General features: G+C 30.4%; 1 protein-coding gene across 3 annotated transcripts in view; it reads right to left on the reverse strand.

Annotated features, from left to right (window-relative positions):
• Positions 1-20,115, reverse strand: part of LOC105251466 — a 113,324-nt gene that overhangs the window by 72,492 nt on the left and 20,717 nt on the right. The window contains exon 2 of one of the 3 annotated variants that reach the window (XM_025408343.1): positions 14,461-14,501. The exons of the other annotated variants lie outside the window; for them this stretch is intronic. Coding sequence (XP_025264128.1) covers positions 14,461-14,487 — 27 coding nt within the window. The 5' untranslated portion in view covers positions 14,488-14,501. The remainder of the gene's footprint in view (positions 1-14,460; positions 14,502-20,115) is intronic. 3 annotated transcript variants of the gene reach the window in all.

Here is a 20,115-nt window from a genome sequence, read left to right on the forward strand (position 1 = left end):
AATTTTCCACATTGCTTACATCAGAAAAAATCGAGTGTATCGAGAAAATTATAAAAGTTTCGAAGAATCTGTTGAAAGATTTCTACCGATCATTTATAAATTCTCCCAGTACAACAGAAATTTATTCTCAAATTTATTCTCAAATTTATTCGAGATGATAAAGCGAAGACTACGAAAATTGTCCTTCGTGATTTTGCACATAAGACGATCTTCAAGCCTCATACACATCTCATCTTTCTGGGATATTGGATTTTCCAAGATCGAAAGGACCGCGGTCAGCAAGACATTTCGCATGCAATCATCTAGATATTGTATATTAATGCAGATATATAGGGACAAGAGAAAACCCGGCAATCTGCGACCGCAATTATACCCTAATTCTCCCGCAACGACTTAATTAATCCAATATCTGTCGGTACTTATTTCTATTGACTTAGCAATTAGTGTGGAATTGCTCTCACTTTGCAATGCGAACTGGGATATTGTGGCCATTTTGTTGTCACATTTCCATTTTTTTGCCATCACTTGGAATCTACAAAATATTTTCTAAAGAAGTAAAAAACCGATCTTTATCATTTCAAATTTAATATAATTTCATCTAATACGATAGGATAATTATAAGTAGCGTCTATCAAGAATTGAGATAAGAATAAACGATTAACTAAAAAAGCCTGTATTTTTTCAACAATTAACAAAAGTTATAATGTTGATTTCTTAAAAAAATTGAAAATCTTTAAAAAATGTTACGAAAATTTTCATGTCTTTTAAGAATAATCAGCAAATCGAACGCGAATGTTTCCTGGCATATAAAACGACTATGTAAGATTCTTAACACAATTTGTCAAAAAATATCGTTTGCTATGCTATTTATGTTTTTCTGGATTAAAGAGCAAAGAAAAGTTGTGGAGGGGGAGGGGGCTTCCAACAGTAATAATTAACAGAACAGCATCACATGTCGAAGCCAAATATTTCATTAACATTATTAAATGATCCGTCGCAAAGTTCTCGACGTTGTCTCTCAGTTCGGAAGAGCACTTTGAGGGGGACTAGCAGAATTTCATTAATCAACCACCGATAATGGCGGTGACGTGTCAAACAATGGTCAGCTTGGCATTAGCCACGCCCCGATCAGAATCTCGTAATTACTCCTCACGCTCTCCTAATTAACCTAGATTAAAAGTGCGCCAATGTGATCATTATCGATTAACAAGTAAATGAACAAAAGTATCAAAGTATCATATTTCTTATATATTTATTCATCTTTTTATATAAAATAATATTTCATACAGAGATTATTTAAATCATTTATATGAATAGTTTTATGACTCAGTTTTAAAAGTAGTCAATCGTAATTTCTGCGAAAACATACAGTGATTGAGGTAAATATTTGGAGATTACGATGACTTTAGATTATTATTTAATTTCTTAATATAAAGATGTTTTGAAATCTCTTAAGTTCTCAGGAAATTATATCAAAATTTCAACAAACATTTACTTTAATTATTATGCATAATTCTACAAAATTTGGCAAGAGCTCTTTTAAAATCATCCGCAGAATAAATTCTTTAGATGGCTTTGACATAGTGAAGAAGGAATTCGAATCTGCAAATTAAGTGTGAATCAAACGGAATGATTAATACCGATAAAATACTATAAAGAACATGCTAAACGAGTTAAGAAAACCAATGTTCGGATTCAAGCTGGCACATTTACGTCCCTGGATCACGTCCAAAAATAAGTTCGCATGAATGACCCCCAGGGAGACTTTATAACGTCATTTATTTACCAAACGCTGAGCACAGAATCACCAATCAAATCCAGCATCGCGGCCGCAAAATATATCATCGCGTTCTTGCAAAAACTTTAGAAAATAAATATTCGTATCTGTTACAAGAAAATAAATAAAAATGTTAAGAAAATAAATATTTGTATCCGTCATATAAAACGTGCAATAAATAAATATTCGTTTTCGTTATATAAAACGTGCAATATATTATTTTAAGATTTCAAAATTTATGATTATAATAATATTATAATAATATTATAATAATTATATAATAATAATAAATATTATTATATAATATTTATAATGATAATATTCTAATATTATATAATATAATAAATATTATTAAGCACACACACCCACACATTTACTCACATAGATAATTAAGATACGGTATGACCGCAAACTAATAATCAATGACTTTGACCACATCTGTACGTCTATTAAATTCATCTGGACATTAACCTTGAATTGACCAGTCTTGCGGTTATCTTCAAATTTAATTTGTGCAATTATCGAGTCTTTAATTTTTTAGCAAATTATAAAAAAATACTTGGTTTGCTAGATAACAGATAGATAAGTGTTGAGAATTAAAGAATAATTTTTTGCAGCGTGGAAAAATTTGAGAAGCTAGAATTATAATGTTCAATTTGCAGCTTAATTATTTTTAATAGAGCAGCAAACTACTTTTCGCTTAAAGCACTTTACCTCTACTTTATAATGAAAAAGTTGTAAAAAGTATGCCGAGAGTGTTGAAATATAATGTGTATACGATAGAGCCTCTCACAGACGTCAGAAATAGGCGTCAGAAGGAAATGGAATGATATACTCGTACGCTTATATCATAAAGCCGTGCTGTTCGTCCATTTGTAAAGACATTGCAAATTGCTTTGTCTGCGACTGAGCAAACGTCTTTCTTCATTGTAGCCATCCACGCTCGTTCACTGCGTTTCTAACGCAATGAATTACTCCTGCTCTAAGAGGATTTGTCGCTTCGCGCTTGTGTATTGTGCGATTATAATTCAAACATATAAACTAACGCAGGGACTCCTCCCGCGTGACGCGACAAGATACGAATTTAGAAACAAATACTTCTATAAAATCCCCGTATAAAAAGTTGAGAGTGAAAAGTTATGTTTTCTTTCTCGAGTGTTTTAACTAATAGATTTCGATTTTTAGACATTACTTTAAGATAACTTTTAGGTAAAAGTATATCTAAACTGATGAATTTCAATTTTTTTAAATTACTTTAAATAGCTTATAACTTTTGTGTAAAAGTATATCTAATAATAAAATTATGTTTTTTTTTCATTCCAAAAATTTATTAATTTATTCTCTATAATTCTCTATAATTTAACATCTTTTTTCAGCGGATTTAAACGGTGTAATATTTTCGAAATTCGACAAAATCAAATTTATAAGCGTGTTAAGAACTGATGTCACGATTCACGAGGACATTAAACATCCTCGTAATGCTGCAGTTATTAGCCTACCTGTTGAAGCAACCTAATGGAAATGATCGAAGGCAGGTTGTGGCCCTGCGAGATTATGACAAAAATCCTGAGTTGCGGACAAAATTTATGCACACATCAAAGTCAGATCTATCTGTCCTTTTTATGCAAAAATATTTTTTACGACTTTAATTAATTAATAATAAAATATTAATTTCCTATCGCTTCTTTATAAATGATAGAGTTGAATTCAAGAATAACGATTGATTCACAATATATTTCGAATGTTAGATAATTTAAATCAATGTTAAAATTTTTCTTATATATCTTAAACACGTATTCTATTAAAAATTGAAGTCTCTCAGTTAAAACTCGAGAAGGAAAACTTTATTTTTCATTACGTGGAAACTTTATAAAAATATTAGTTTTTAAATTCATATCTCGTCGTGTCACACGAAAGGATCCCTACATTAGTTTGTATATTTGTGTTAGAATTACGTAAGCATCAGTGCTTTTGCAAATATAGTCAAATACATAATCGCAAGATGAAAGATGTACAAGATAGAAAAAAATACATACAACTCTTCAATCATGATAATTAAAAAATGTAGAAGCAAAATGTTTTTTCCATTTTTTTTTGATATTATTAGAAAAAATACTTTTTTATTTTATACATTATTATGTTATATTATTTCGTAATGTAAAGAAAAATATCTATAATAATCTATAATAAAATTAAAAGAATATCGCAATTAAAAGTAAAAAAAATCAATAAAAAGAAATATTGTAAAATTATAAAAATAAATTATTAGATTAAATTATCAAGCTTATTTTTTCTCCAGAATTTTGAAATGAAATTAAATTCAGACAATTTTCACCTACAAAAGTGTGCGAGAGATTTCTTTGTACAAGTTTTTCGAGAGTAAAGTTCAAGTTTTGCTTCTACATTCCTCGTTTGCCACGAAAACTTGTTTTACTATGCAGAATAAATAAATCGGAAACTGTGCAAATTCGTCGAGAATTGTCATGTCGATTTGCTGATTCGAAAAGCCGCATTATTAGCGGGCTCCCGATCGATAATAAGTCGACGTATCGTCAAGTCGTCCTCTGGCAAATTCGACCGAATTTGGGCGATTGAAACATTATCGGATAAATTAAAGGGGCAAGATCGATTAGCGTGCGGTGACGAGACGAAAACCGGTGGTCCCGACAATCTCTCGATCTCTCACGCGCGTAGACTTTCGTTATCGCGTATTCTCGCATGCTCGACCGAGAGAGAGCACTCGACCCATTGATTTTGAGACGAGAAGGAGCTGGCAGTTGAAAGAGAGAGGAAGAGATCGAGGAATAGGGTGGAAACGGGCGCGGGAGACGAAGAACGGCGGGACAGACGACGCCAGCACTTTTGGAACACGCAGACACGGTGGCGAAGGCCAGACTGCACCACCCTACTGGAATCGATACGTCAATCGTCTCTATGGACGGCACGGAAACGGCGGCGAGCAAGTAGGGAGTGAAAGATGAGAGAGGAGAGAGAAAGAAATAAAGGAAGAGAGAAAGAGAAAAGGGGAGAAGAGATGGATAGAGAGATAGATGAAGAAACCAGGCCGAGGCGAGCGAGACATCTCTGAATGATAGTTGTACGTAAGAAAAATATGTAGGAAAAATTTCAGATAATCCTACTGGAAATACCATGTGAATGGCAACTCTTCAAAGAAGTAGTATAGTGAAGTCAAAGAAGTAGATATAGTGTGATAAATATTTCCAGACGAAAAATTTTCAAAGAAAAAGCCTGATAAGTTTCTTTTCTTATTGCTAGAGAAAGAGGAAGAAAACTATATCGTATGGATAAAAATTTCTTTCCGAATAATCCTTTCCCTGCTTCATATTTTATTTTACATATATCTTAAATATATTATATATAATAAGTTTCTCTTCTTATTGTTAGAGAAAGAGGAAGAAAACTATATCGTATGGATAAACATTTTTGTTCCGAATAATTCTTTCCCTACCTCATATCTTATTCTACATATATTTTAAATATATTATATATAATATTCCTCCAAAGTTATCTCCAGATCAAAATAAAGAAATAATTTATCACTCACCGATACGCAACGGCGGCGTTACAGAGCACAATGTTGATCTGTAAAATACAAATGTCAAATACAATGTGTCCAAATTATATATATAAAGCAGTATATTCAAAATAATTAATATTTTAAAAGACAATTATTTTGCGCAATTAAATTTCTTATTTGTCTTTTAAATAGGTTTAGTAAAAGAAATTTATACATAACATTCAAGGCAAATTATTTTTATATGTGAATTTCTACGAAATATATGCGAAATATATGAACAAGAATTTAATTCTCAAAAAAAATATATAAATAATGTCTTAAACGATAAATTTAATAAAAATTTAAATATTAATATATTTTATATTTATAAAACAATATTTAAAAAATTATGACAAATATTAAAAAAATGAAAATAAATTTAAAATGTTTACATACATTATATTACGCAATGATATAAAATTGATATAAAATTGATATCCCGAGTAATGAATTTCACAGATAATAAATAAGAGATTAAATAAATATTACTCACTCTATGATAGCTCCATCATCGCCTGATGCTTCCTCCTTTCCATCTGTTCTTTGCAGCTTCTTGATAGCACTCACATAACACTCACTCGCGAAAACATGATTAATTATAATCGTGTGTGCACTAATCAACAGAATACAAACGATTGAGCGGTATTTTTCCCGATATTAATTTTACGCAATATATATTTTATTAATTATTTTGCGATAAAAAAATGAGGTAAAATCTACGATTTGCTTTGCATTAAAAAATCACACGATTTCCAGAACTAATCTCCGTAACAGTATTATTTTTATTACTAGATTATATACGCTCGCATTAAACGTAACATTTAACATAATTGAATAACTATTTATGTTAAAATTGAAGATAAATTTCCGTTGAATGTAATATCCGCTTCATTATTATTCGCATAATAAATGATTCCGACCGCATAAAGAACGTAAATTTTAACAAATTATCAATATATATGAACCTCGAAGCATTGTTGCGTAGTTAATAATTATTAAATCATGATTAAATATTACTGCATTAATTAAACGTATCACAGCATCACTAAATTCGATTTATCGTATCCGCGACCTAATGATTAACAAATTCTAAAGCGACGTCGGAAATTTTACTTTAATATTACATAATATTGCACGACTCTCGAATTTATGGCGAGTCAAAATGTATGTGACATTCAAAAATATAGAATCGTTTTTGGAATATGCAACCATGTCGAGAAAAATGACGCGTTATCTGGAGCGGGTCATCCCCCGCTGTTGCCCGTTCGAGTTCCGCCGCGCAAATGAAAGGAACGTAAACAATAACGCGTTATATACGAAGGTTAAAACCGTGAGAATTAATTTCTTATATTATCGTACTATCGCGAAAATATTCTCGTCACGAAATTAATGTATATACGGAATATTCTGTTTCTTGAATATTTTGAATTGATTAACATTATTGATACATATTATTATATATTTTTGAATCGAGTATTATTGAAGAAACAATTAATCCGTAAAGATAATATTGATTCATATCGAAACAATAATTTATAATTTCGATTCTCTATGCTTCGATTCCTCCTGGAAACGTATATCTACTTTGATAAATGGCTGTCTCATCACAGTACAAATTGTCAATCACGTGAGTTAATTATTCGCGCGATCCGATAATCGCTAATTGTAATAATTATACGGAATGATTGTGTTTGATATCTCCTTGTCGCAATCGTAGTTCGCGAGATAATGTGACGAAACGATTATTACAATTATACAATGGAGATTATCGAGTTGCGCGAATAATTGATTCATGCGATTAATTTATACCAAGGCGATCAAGCTATTTAGAAAAGCAGATATTTCGTACTATTTATATATTTTGATTCAAGTAGCGAATCAAAGCGATAGAGAAATGCAATTACAAACTATTTTCATTTATGAGCGATAATTGTTTCTTCGCATGAATTCGAGTAAATCTCGTATCGCGCTTTAAATTTTCATCGATTTAAATATAATTTGCCAATCAGTTTCAGATTGAAGACTCGCAGAAACAAATAAATCACAAGATCGAATCAAATAATAGAAAAATATAATATATCGATTGTTTAATAATTGAATCACTTAATTCAAGAAACAGATATTTTGCATAATTAAGTATTACGTATTAGAAGCGTATTGTATAATAATCGAAAAATTTTAAAATGAGAATCGGTCCCCACCACATCAACAAACCCCACCAGTTCTTGGCATACCTTTCTTATGACGTATGACTTATGACGCGCTATTTACATTTACAATAGCGTGGCCCTGACCTCGACGTCACACGTCTGTCGAAACTCGAATAGGCAGAATCGCCTCGCGCATCGTCGTATCATCAATGCTAAAGGATTATAATTTCAGAATTTTTCGTTCATTGACAAAACGCGTTAGATTAATACGCCTTTAATTATGATTATTTAATGTATCAAACATGTGCGCGTAAAAAACTTGGACAGTTGTACATCGATAATTTATTCAATCAAAGTTTAGCGCGCGACAAGCGACGGAATATTTTTCAAATATTACATTCTACGGATAATTATATGTTATTTTAGTATATATTTTATTCACTTACGTTATAATGCGAAGCATACGTCATTCATTGATAACATTATTGCGATAAATTTCTTTGTACATTATAGTTTTTTTATATTGTTTTTTCGTCGCAATAAAATAAATTTCGCGTCACGTATGTTTGAAGTATCGATAAAATACCGTGCAAAGTGTCGCGTGCTCATTTATATTCTGTTGATTAGTGTAATCATAATTAATCACATTTTCGCGAGTGAATGTAACATAAAGTGCCAACAAGAAGCAACAAAGGATAGATAGAAAGGAGAAGGAGGAGGCCTGTGACATCGGACAATGGTGGAGAGTAACCGTGAGTAATTTATAACTTATTTAATCTCTCTTATATAACTTATGTGTAAAATTAACTCGTTTATCTGCGTCAAACCATTTTTTATATCATCGTGCATGTAAGATAATGCATATAAAACAATATTTTCGATTTTTCTTAAATACTTAAATACTTAAAATATTTATATAATTAATACATTAATAAATATAAATATATAAATAAAATATTTTGATAATTATCCTGAAGATTTACTGTTTACATTATTTACATAAGAATTAGATTCTTATTTATCATACTTCGTAAAAATTTATATTTAAAAAAATTCATTTGAAAGTTGCGCACAAATTCCTTTACTAAATATCTATTTAAATAATAAATAAAAAATTTAATTGCCCAAAATAATCACTTTTTGAAATATTAATTACTTTGAACGTTGCATTAATAATTTGGATACGTTTGTATTTTACAAATCAATGTTGTATAATTCCACCGTTGCGCATCGTAGGGTGCTAAATTCTAATTATTTTTTATTTTTATCTGGAGATAATAAAGGAGAAGAATTATAAAATATATATTAAGACGTAGATTTTTTTGTTTGATCGTCTTGGTCTATCAATAAGATAATGAAAGTAGGATTAAAGTTGTAAAGCTCTCTGAAAATTGATATAAAATTCAGTGTACGTCGGGAAAAGTAATATATCTCTTGCACGAACGAATTGACCGAGAAAACGCGAGGTAGATGATAAATTTTGAAGATGTCACTCGCACAACTATAGTTGTCGATACAATGTAAATCACACAAAGCGGATATGTAATGTGTGGAAAAACTAGATATGCATTTTCTTTCTGCAGATCCTTTATCTAGGTCGTCTTTCTAAATTTTAACGATAATTTAAAAATCTATTAGAATTTTTCGAAAACTATCATTCTTCGATCTTATGTTATATTTTCGTGATATTATTATATCTCTCATACAATCCTCGAAGTTGTCGAAAAAATCATATATTTCATTAATTAAATTTACCTAAAGTTTAATTCATTTAATTCATTAGTATATTTTATTTTAATTTTAAAGCAAATACTGTAATGTTGTAGAAAGAATAATATTGTATGAAGAAATAAAATTTCATAAAAATATATCATATCTCGTATAATTATAAACTTTTACAACGAAGCAGTCGAACGTAGCAAATATTCCGTGTCAAATAGTTTTGACATGGACCGAAGTTCAAGATTTGCCGTCTATATGCACAACTGATTTGGTATGAGAGAGGAAAATCAAAGCGTAGGTGGAAAAGAAGAAGAGACACGTGCCAGTTTCTGTCACAACGGATATTAAACTCGGTACTCCTTTGTGTACCGAATCGATGTACCTGATAGTTATGTACAAATGTGATTATTCGATTACAGGTTAAAATGAAGGGAAGATGAATGAGGAAATAAGACGTTCTATAATTTCTATAAGGAGCACGTGACAGGGCAAAGATAAGTTAAAGATAACAGAAATACCATAGGACTTTCATTATTCTCTCTAAATTAATTGGAAAACGCAAATATTGAAATAAATAAATATTTTTATAATAAAATTTTTATGATAAAATTTTTATAATAAAATTTTTATGATAAAATAATCGGCATCGATCCTCATTAATTTTATTGGAAAAAATAATGATGTGCAAAATTGGCAGTTTATTTATGAGATGCAGTTTAACTCGCATAAATTTTTTATATACATATGTATCTCCAAATATTATTTAAAAAAAGATAAAAATATATCGCGAATTGAATTATTACGATTATTTTGATAAAGATATACATGGAATCGGTAGCAACATATCGTACATGAAAAGGAAGAAGCATCGTGTTTTTAGCAAAACTAAAGTACAAGTCTGGCTAGAGCTTTAATTTACGAGCATCCGTATTCTTGGTACAGCGTTCATCTCGTGCGCATCAATCTATTTTCATTTGCAAGGGATCGTACCTTTTCGAGTACTTGACTCGCTTGACGAAAAAGAACGTGTCTGCGTATTCACGTATTCGCTTATTCGTCTCTCGCATTAAACGACTCATTGATTACTGGCGAACACATACACAGTAAGAGATCTGGCAGTACCATTATCCGAAATTCTTTTACGGTCAAGAATACGCGCTCATAAATTACACTGCCAATTTACGATCGAGTCTCTTGTAATGCTTGCATTTATACTTCTAGAAATACTATTTTAGATTATGAAACTCTCCGTTTCGCTCCATACTCGACGCGAATTTTTATTTTTGAGTTGTGATGCACGTAATTACTCAGAGTCAAAGGCACTGCCATAACTCAAAAGAATATTATCACACGAATTTTAATGATTCTTTCAAAGACGTGAAATATAGATCGTAAATATTTAAAGAACACATATTATTTCACAACAAATATTATGTCTTAAATCTCTCTCTTGTTTGTAATATGTAATTTAATTGTAAAAATTAATATAACATATGAGTTTCTCACATATTCTATTATGTTATCACAATGTTCTGTTTGCAAATCATATTCATATAATTAAAGGCAAAAGTAAGGATTCTGAATTATTTTTCATTAAAGAGAGTGATGTGAAATCTTAATTTTTAGTTGCTATTTTTTCCCTAAAAATGAATTAAATAAAAAGCATTTATAAAATTACAATCGGTTAAAATTCTGGAGATTCTTTTACAGAAATATGATATATAAAGGGAGAGCACAAATAAATCTACTATCTTAAGAAAAATTTAGAAGTTAGAGAATGTAGATAATCAAAGAAATAAGATGTATAAGGCTGTTCACGTAATTACAACGTAAATATAAAAAAGAGTTAATTAAATTTTTGCCTTTTCGTTTTTTTTTAAATATTTGCACCTCTCTTATATTTTCCGTCTGACTTATCGTAACAATTTGTACAACAATATCGTGGATTTAAGTTAAACGATATCTATTTATCTCTGTCAGTCTTTTTTGATAGTTCAACGACAATTAAACTTTTTTATTAATTTATCTACCACAAAATAATTGACAAACAAAAAAATGAAAAAATCAAACAATAAAGCAGTCAGATAAATTCGGTCTCATATAAACTAAATTGAATATTGGGCAAATAACACTAATTACACAATGCAATATATTGACAAATTGTAGAATAAATATCCAAATTGTGTTTGATTAGTATAATATTAATTCATATCTTACTTACACAATGTAATTCAATATATTTCAAATATTACTCAATGATATTAATCGTAATGTATCTTATTTTCGATTTTCTGGAGGAAATAAAGTTTAACTCGCAGCTAATAATATTTCTTTGTAAAAGATTGCAAAAAAATATATTTTTGAAAAAATTTAATGCAGAGATTATAATGCTGATATATTATGCTCGAATGAAATCTTCCATTATCGGCACGCGATTCTACAATTATTTAGTATTATTCCGACATGTGTATCTCTATTTTGATCGTGTATTCGAGATAATTATCATGTCTCGTAGACATGTATACAAGCCACGAATACATTGTTATTATTGCGAGTTCGCGATCTACGTAGAATAATTAAGCTTACTCAATTCTGTCGCGTCTTGTACGAGGTATTTTCGTTTCATGCCGGAAGAGCTCAAAGCTATGCTACGTGCACTCAGATTTGGACAAAAGAAAACGCTTCCTCTTACCTTCCGTTCTTTTCATACTTTACAAACTATATATCGTATCACTTTCGTGCGTTTCCTCTCTCAAGACGGATATGCTTTACGAAAAGGAGTGCATTTTCTGCATGTCGCGTCGGTTTTACGAGGAAGCGTTTTACCTCTGAAAATTTGCATAGAAATTTTTCACATCGAGTTTTTAATAAATTGCAATATACGAGGATTATAAAGTCATGATGTTGAATAATTGTGAAATATACTCGACATAAATACGATAAGAGATAAAGATCTGTGCTATTCACTTTTCGGAGCTACAAGAGATTTTCGATTTTTCAAAAGTCTCTTCTCTGAAAATTTGTCTCGCGTGACATGGACTCTTATCCAGTCGCGCACGTATCTCGATGCTCTTAGGAATGGAAGATACAACTGGCGGATCACGACACGAATTCACTTCCCAGTCAGTGCTCGCGGTAGCCACATTAAGCGCTATTCCCATAGTATCAGGAATGCTATTACCGCAGCAACATTGTAAATTATTTCTTTTGCGCGACGTGTGAAAATTGAACACCGACTACACAAAGAGATATCGTGGATTGTGAATAAAGGATCGTATATTCATAATTTAACATATATTTTTGCGTAACGAGTCAATCTAGCGGATATTATTGTGGTTCAAAATATCGGATTGTGAAAAAAAAAATTATTTCCATAATATACGATTAATATTTTCGTAACTTGCGTTCCAATTTTGATAACTGAATGTAGCATAAAAAATACTTTATATTGTTCAATGACAAGAATGAGAAAAATACAGAAAATATGGGATTCTAAAACATTTTTCTAAATTTAATTTCCGGATGTAATCTCGCTCTGTTACATTTATGAATAATTTTAGTTCTTTATAAAGAATACTTAATTTGTAATATCGTTTCTCATAAACGAAAAATTGATATTGAAACCCAGCACGCAGATGCTACATCCAATCCCGAATGCGAAGCTAATTTATTCCGCGACGCAACGTGAGTCAGCTGTTAGTAGCGATCCAAGTAGTATAGTACTATCGTGTGTCAGACGCTAATGCTTCATGCTCGCGCGCGAAATGGAATGTCGGAACCCTCGCCAGCGAAAGTAATTTCGTCTCTTGATTAATTTTCCGGCGCAACCTAAAAACATTTTCTCCGCGCAATTTTCTGGCATATCTCTCCTCTCTCTTCCTCTCATCTACACAAAAAAATTTAACACGAATACGTCTGCGATTTGTGCAAAAATGATAAAACACAGAAAAACTGCCTTGCATTTAAATTGAAATTTTAAGTTAAGAAAAAAAAGACATTTTTAAATTGTTAATGAAATAATTTAAAAGTTGAAACTTTTCTCCCAAGATAAAAATATAAATTATATAAATATTATACGACAATTTTATGTCTCAAAAAAATATGATTTTTTATGAATATGATTGAAAAATATGATTGTCAGATACTTTGATAAATTTAGAATTTTTTTCTTTGACAAAGAAGCTTTAATTTTAAGCTTTTGCATATTTTTGTGTAGTATATACATATATTAATATTTTAAAAATATGAATTTAACAATTTGAAGAGAAAATACTCGTAAATGTAATGTAATGTAATGTACGTCATTTAACGTAATTCAACTTCCATTTTTTCCTTCTTTTTTTATAGAAAAATATTAAAAATGTTGGAGAGATTAAATTTTATCAAAATAAAATCCACTTAAAATTTTACCATGAAAATATAGAATTTATTATTTATCGATGCTGTGTAATGTTTAAAGGATATTTGTGGAAGTTTTTCTCTTTATTTTCTCTAATTGTTTGTTAAAAATATTAGTAACTCAATTTTTAGACATTCTCTATAAAAATTATTCCCCGACATATAATTTAGAGTCATACCGAATGTTCCACATGATTACGGAATACATTTACGATGTGGTAGGAAGCAATTTGTAAATAGAACAAGCTCATTCACAATATTTGTATTCTCAATGTCTTCACAAATACAAGTAAGCGTTTCCGCAACTGACGCAGACATGATAAGAGCATTCCACATCGCGAATCTCTAATTAAATGGCATCAGCCTGGCTCAGTCTTGGCGAACTGTGATAAGCTACATTTCTATCATTTCTGAAATTAATTAGAGATCTCCATCGTTTCAATTCATCTTACAATTAGTAGTTTGTCGAGAGCGAATACTGGCACTTTCACGGTATAGTTAACGTTATTAAAATCTAAACTTTCCTGAGATAAAAGCAACAATGGCTACTCAAGAAATGATATAATCTCTCATATTTTTGCTAAAGAGAAAAGTTGTTGTTAAGTTAATTCAAAGATGTAGTTGTAAAAAGCAGGACAATCTGTACATCCATACATATGTATAATTATGTTTGTGCTCTAAATCGTATTTTAGTAGAATCAGTGCGATTGTGCGTTTAGATAGACGTGTTTTTTTTTTTTTAAAGATTCATTTTTCATAAATTATGTGCAATACAGAGGTATGCAATATAATTGCGTGCTCGGTACTTCATTCGCACATAATATATGTATACTTACAGAAGTAAAGCATTTGAAGAACAGCATGATAGGTTGCACCCCTGAAATTTGTGAATTCACAACTGAGTATTCAATAAATAACGCACACCATTATACACACAAAACGCATCGAAAATATCTATCACATCGATCTGCTTTCTTAGATAACGTTAATGGATGGCAGGGTCCGTTAACAGAAATAAATGTTTTTCGATTATATTTGACAATGATTAATATAACTTTTAATGATGGACACAGATGTAACATATGATCTCATTTGTTAGTAATATCGAAACGAACACAGTTAATAATCAATCAATTATTTAATCGCGTAGAATCTTTATCGTTATATGTGTCTATTATTAAAAAGAAAGAAATAAAAGTAATAATTGTTACGTAATAATTAATAAAATAATCTTTTGCAAACAAAATCGATGTTAAACAACTTAACTTTTTCTATAAAAACTTGTTTTTTTATAAATATTTAAAAAAGCGCTTCCGAAAAATTTTTAATTCTACAGGCGCGTTTCTTAACTGTTTTCTTTCTTCATTAATTTTTAATACACAAGTTTATATAACACGTCATCATAACATGTATTAAATTTTTAAAGAGAAAACGGATACGTAGACATGAATGATAAAGACGTCCGAATTCTTCAATCGAAAGGAAGGAACTGTGTCCACTTAAATAGTTAAGCCTCCAAATAGATGCTTATGTCGAAGACATTAATGGACTATAAAAGGTGTTTACAGCATTTACAGAAGATTTATCGTTTTCATATCTATATCGATCTGGAAACTGACAAGTTAAGTTAACATTTATCAAAGAGAATAATTGCCGAAATTTGTGACTTGCGATAACCATTTTTCATTACACAGTACATATATCAACGTTTTACAACCCGAGCAAAATTTTACATTGATTTATTGACGATTGTTACTTAAAATTTATCGCCAATTTCTTATTTTGAGAACAAAAAGTATCGAGATTTTTATTTCATGTATATAATTAATATAGGATACAAAAATGCTAAAAATTCTTCAAACATTCAATCATTTTCAAAACTCGCAAATAAGATAAAAAAAAATAAAAGTTAAAATATATATATATAAAAAACATCACTCGATATGAATTACGATGATATTCCAATAATGGACTCGAAAATTATTCATCGCGCATAATTATGGGGGGATTAAATTTACATAAATAAATTATAATTCAAGATTTTTAAAATACATCGGCAAAGATTATCCATTTACTGATTGCGATATTAATCTGAAACTTTTGGAGATTTATAAAAATAATTCGAAAATGAAATTCTTTACTTCACGATTACAATTTTTAATCGGTTGAACCCTCCTAAAGTTTTCCTATTTTTAAAGTAAGTAAAATTCAATAATTTGCTTGTGTTTCTTCTCCTGGAAAAATCTCCCCGTTGCGTCTTTCCCGAACATCAAAATGCTGTCGCGCAAATATTTTCCGAGACGTCGAAAAGAGACATCCTTTCGAACGGTAGATGCCCGACGTAATATCCTGGGGATCGAGATATTTTCCAGGGAGCTGACGAGCGATGCTCTAATTTACGGGATGTTTACATCGAACTGTCCCGTATATGTGACTCCCGCGCTTGATGATGACATTAAGATCCATTTTAATACCTGGCCACGGTAGTTACTTAAATAGTGACTATAATCGTTCCGTAAACACGAATTTAAGCACAAATGTTGACACGACGGTATAATTATATCCCGTAAATATATTCGGGAAATATGTTTCACAACAACTGCGCATATATTGGAGATTTTCGTACTCGCATTTTAATATTTAGATATGAAAAAATCTCTTTGATTATCCTTTATATTGATCCGAATTACATATAAAATAATATTTAAAAAATCTTTAAATGAAAATAAGTAAAGAATTTGTTTATTTCTAATCTTCCTGATAGCTAGTTCGATGGTTAATATTTTGTATCACTTCATGCATCATTTCTCGATAATTTAGAGCGCATTTAAGATGGTTTATATAATTCGGATGGTTTATATAATAGCAATTTCACTAAGCAATACGAGAAAAGCGCGAAGAAACCTGTACAAAAACGAGATGTCTCGAGAGGCTGGCGACTACGTCGACTTTATTGTAGCGTATTTACGCCAGCCTCCATTACGAGGCTGAATAGAATCTACTATACAGCTTGGAGTTACGAAGGTCCTCACGCCTGTGTATTCAACATCTCTACTTATTACGGCACCGTGTCACCGGTGACCGTATATATACATAGTCTACACAGTAATAAAATAGAAACCACTTAACCCGTATGCACGCGTGCCTAAGGGTTTCCTTGGCTTCGTCACTCCTTTCTCGTAGTTACAATTTATATGCTGAACTGTAAAATCGTCGTGCTTGACGTTTAAGAATCGATACAGAGAGATATGGTCTTTGAGATAATTTTAAAAATGTCTCGAATCGCAAGCGAGAGAGAGAGAGAGAAAGAAAGAATAAAGTTAATTACGTAGTTTGATCAATAAAATATTCTCGTGTAAAATGCTCGTATAATTTTATCATTAAAAATACATTTGAGGTTCTCAATCAATGATAAATCTATTTTTGAAAGAATTGATTTCAATCGATGTATTTTATACGTTAAATAAAATCAAGAAAAAAAACGAGAGAAATTTTTGTCGCTTAATTTTTTTATTAAATTATTATCCTGTATAATCGCAATATGAGTTTCATTATATTAAAGTGCAAAGTAATGTAACGTCAGTGAGGCTCTACTCGAGATGATTATCTTATTTTATTATGGTGATAGCTCTTGAATAATGCAGTCTTAGGATCGAAGAGATCGATGATGTCCGACACGGGGCAGGTCAAAATCCTGCAACGATAGTTTAACCGTGAGTCAGCACGATTTTCAAGTGTACGAAGTCTCTCTCGTAACGGAAACCGCAATTGCCGTGAGGCTCGGAGCGTTCTAAAATTCCAATCATGCTTGCATTCACGACCCGATAAATTACGGTCGGGTCACGTCCTGTCCCCGACATTGGCAGGATCCAGCGTCGCCGACAACACATAACCGGAGATATTCTTAACTTTTGAAAGCAACGAGGCGCGAGTTTTCTCGATGAAATTTTTATAAAATTTCGATAAAATATTGCTGTTTTAAAATATATCGAAAATTAATGTAGAGAATTTTCTTATATTTTATTATATTATATTTTTTATTTTCTTATATTTTATTATATTTTAAATTTACATTAAAATAAAAAATAACAATTATGCATTAATACTTGAATTAAAAATGTTACGGAATATCGAAAATTACAAGCTTTGAAATTTATCTAAATTTTTTTATTTTAATGAAGCGTCGAATAAAATTACTCGAAAGATATATAATTGTGTTACGCTTTATCTTTTCCTAAATCTTGATACTAATTGTAAGTTGTAATGTAAATGCAGAGATAAGATTCGTTAATCTCGGAATAGAGTTAATTAAAGCTAAAAAACCAAGATACATAGTCATTGTGATATACGGTTACATGTATGCTTACTTAATAATGCGCATCACGCGCTTCCCTTTTAAACAACGTAACGCGAGAAAGATTTTAACTAGACGTACATCAAAGAAACATGAGATGCGGTGCATGTTATTATACAACTAATTAAAATATTTGATGTACAAAGCAATGAGTTGACAGGTAGATTATCCTTTAAATTGTCATTTGAATGTAATAAAGAAGAAAAATATTCTGTTACTTGTGCGAAACAGAGGTAAGGGAGCAAGCTTATATTTTAGCAAATGATTAAAGTTGCTCGAGCTTATATCTCTGCCAAACGTGTAACGCGTACGTCCGAACTATAAGAGCAACTATCGTCGCAGGTCGGGGAATTTTCACCATAATGGATTTAAACGGCTAACGTAGTTAGCTTACACTCGGAGTGGACATTTCGCGCAGCGCGGTGAGAGATTGCGTATCGTTTCGAACTAATCGCATTCGTCAAGGAATCGCGATAGCGTGAATACGTGAAGCTTTTCGCCTTTTATACCTTTCAATGTTTCAAATCCCACATGAATCTCGTCCGTGACAAATCTTATCAGTTTTCGATACGACGATTTCAGCAAATATACGCCAAGATTTTTTCTCATTTTTTTTTCCTCTTCAGGAAAGGAGGAAAGTTTGAAGGCTGAAAGTAAACCGCTCATACGTAAAGTCAATCTTTCTTTGAAAAAAGATTCTTTTTTTAACAATTTTTCTAAATTTAAAAAATTTTTTAATAGAACTGTTTTAACAAAACTATTTTAGGTCATATCAAGATGTAAATGTCGTGCATATTAATTACATATTTATTTGATTAATTCGCACTTTAAAATGTTTTTTTTTATTAAAAATTTTATGATAATTATATATAAATATAGAGTTAATAAATTTCATTAAGAACCGAGGCAAACTATTTATTGCATCGTTTGTTTCAATGTCTGAGCCAATGTTTTACGTTGTCCCATTTATCTTAATATATTCGTACAATATATTCAAATGCCAGGTCAATATGAATAACTGACGAAATTGGACCAGCGAGATATGACTGTGTCCTTCAAATTTTACTATAATAACTATTTGTTGCGATTTCCAACAGATTTGACAAGTTTTATCTCTTTGAAAATCTTGATAAACTTTCAAAATTTTATTTCAAAATAACCAAAGCGCGCGGATGAAAGTAAAGCTTTATAAGTACAATTGGAAACTATTTTTATGAAACTCAATTATCAAATTATTAAAAATAACCATTATATTATATCCTTACAAAGAAATGTATTTTATTGTTTATATTTATAAATATGTATTAATGAGAAATATATAAGATTGTAAGAGCAATTAATTAGTATAATAAAATAATAGAAATATAATTATTTTTAATTCAATATTATGAGAAAAAAAGGATATTGCATAATGCAATACTGATGATCTTGTAACAAAAGGTTCAGTCTTTTGAAAATAATCTTGATAATTGTTAAAATTATTAAAATATTCCTTTGTATTATTTATTTTTTTATATTTTTTATTAAAATATTTTTTTCTCTTTTCGCAGATTATATAAACGCAATATATTCCATCAAAAATTGTCAAGCTTATAATTTTCCGTTCTGGTTTAATCAAAGTTAAATACACGGTTTGATAATCAATTCAATGAAATACATCGTGTTCAGCTTGAATCGTCAATTAATTGATATTGTGTTTAGCATAATTGTCGAAGTCGCGACATCAATTCATTAGTCCTAATAATGTGCATGTCCTAATTAAGGTCATTTTAATCATATTAATAGCAGCGAGTGCAATATTGTGTCTCGCTCATACAATCTATTAATATAATGTGCATGCAATAAACGCGAAATGATACGAAGGTGCATCTATTCTTTGCATGTCATCGAGCTATTTGCTTAAGTAGTAATTTAAATAGCAACGAAATATACCTTACTCGTTACACGATAACAAGCAATTATTGAACTTAAAAGCAATTTAAATAATTCGCAATGTTATCATGATTCGATTACGCAATTACTGTCTATACAGCGGCCGTAGCTGGCCATATAAATTAAAATTACATTCGTTGTGTATTCCTCACACTAGAAGGCTACTCTAGAACGCCTTGAATACGGCGTTGTAATTAAAACGTCC

This window comes from Camponotus floridanus, unplaced genomic scaffold, assembly GCF_003227725.1.
Source record: "Camponotus floridanus strain SB8 unplaced genomic scaffold, Cflo_v7.5 scaffold1, whole genome shotgun sequence".
Lineage (NCBI taxonomy): Eukaryota > Metazoa > Arthropoda > Insecta > Hymenoptera > Formicidae > Camponotus > Camponotus floridanus.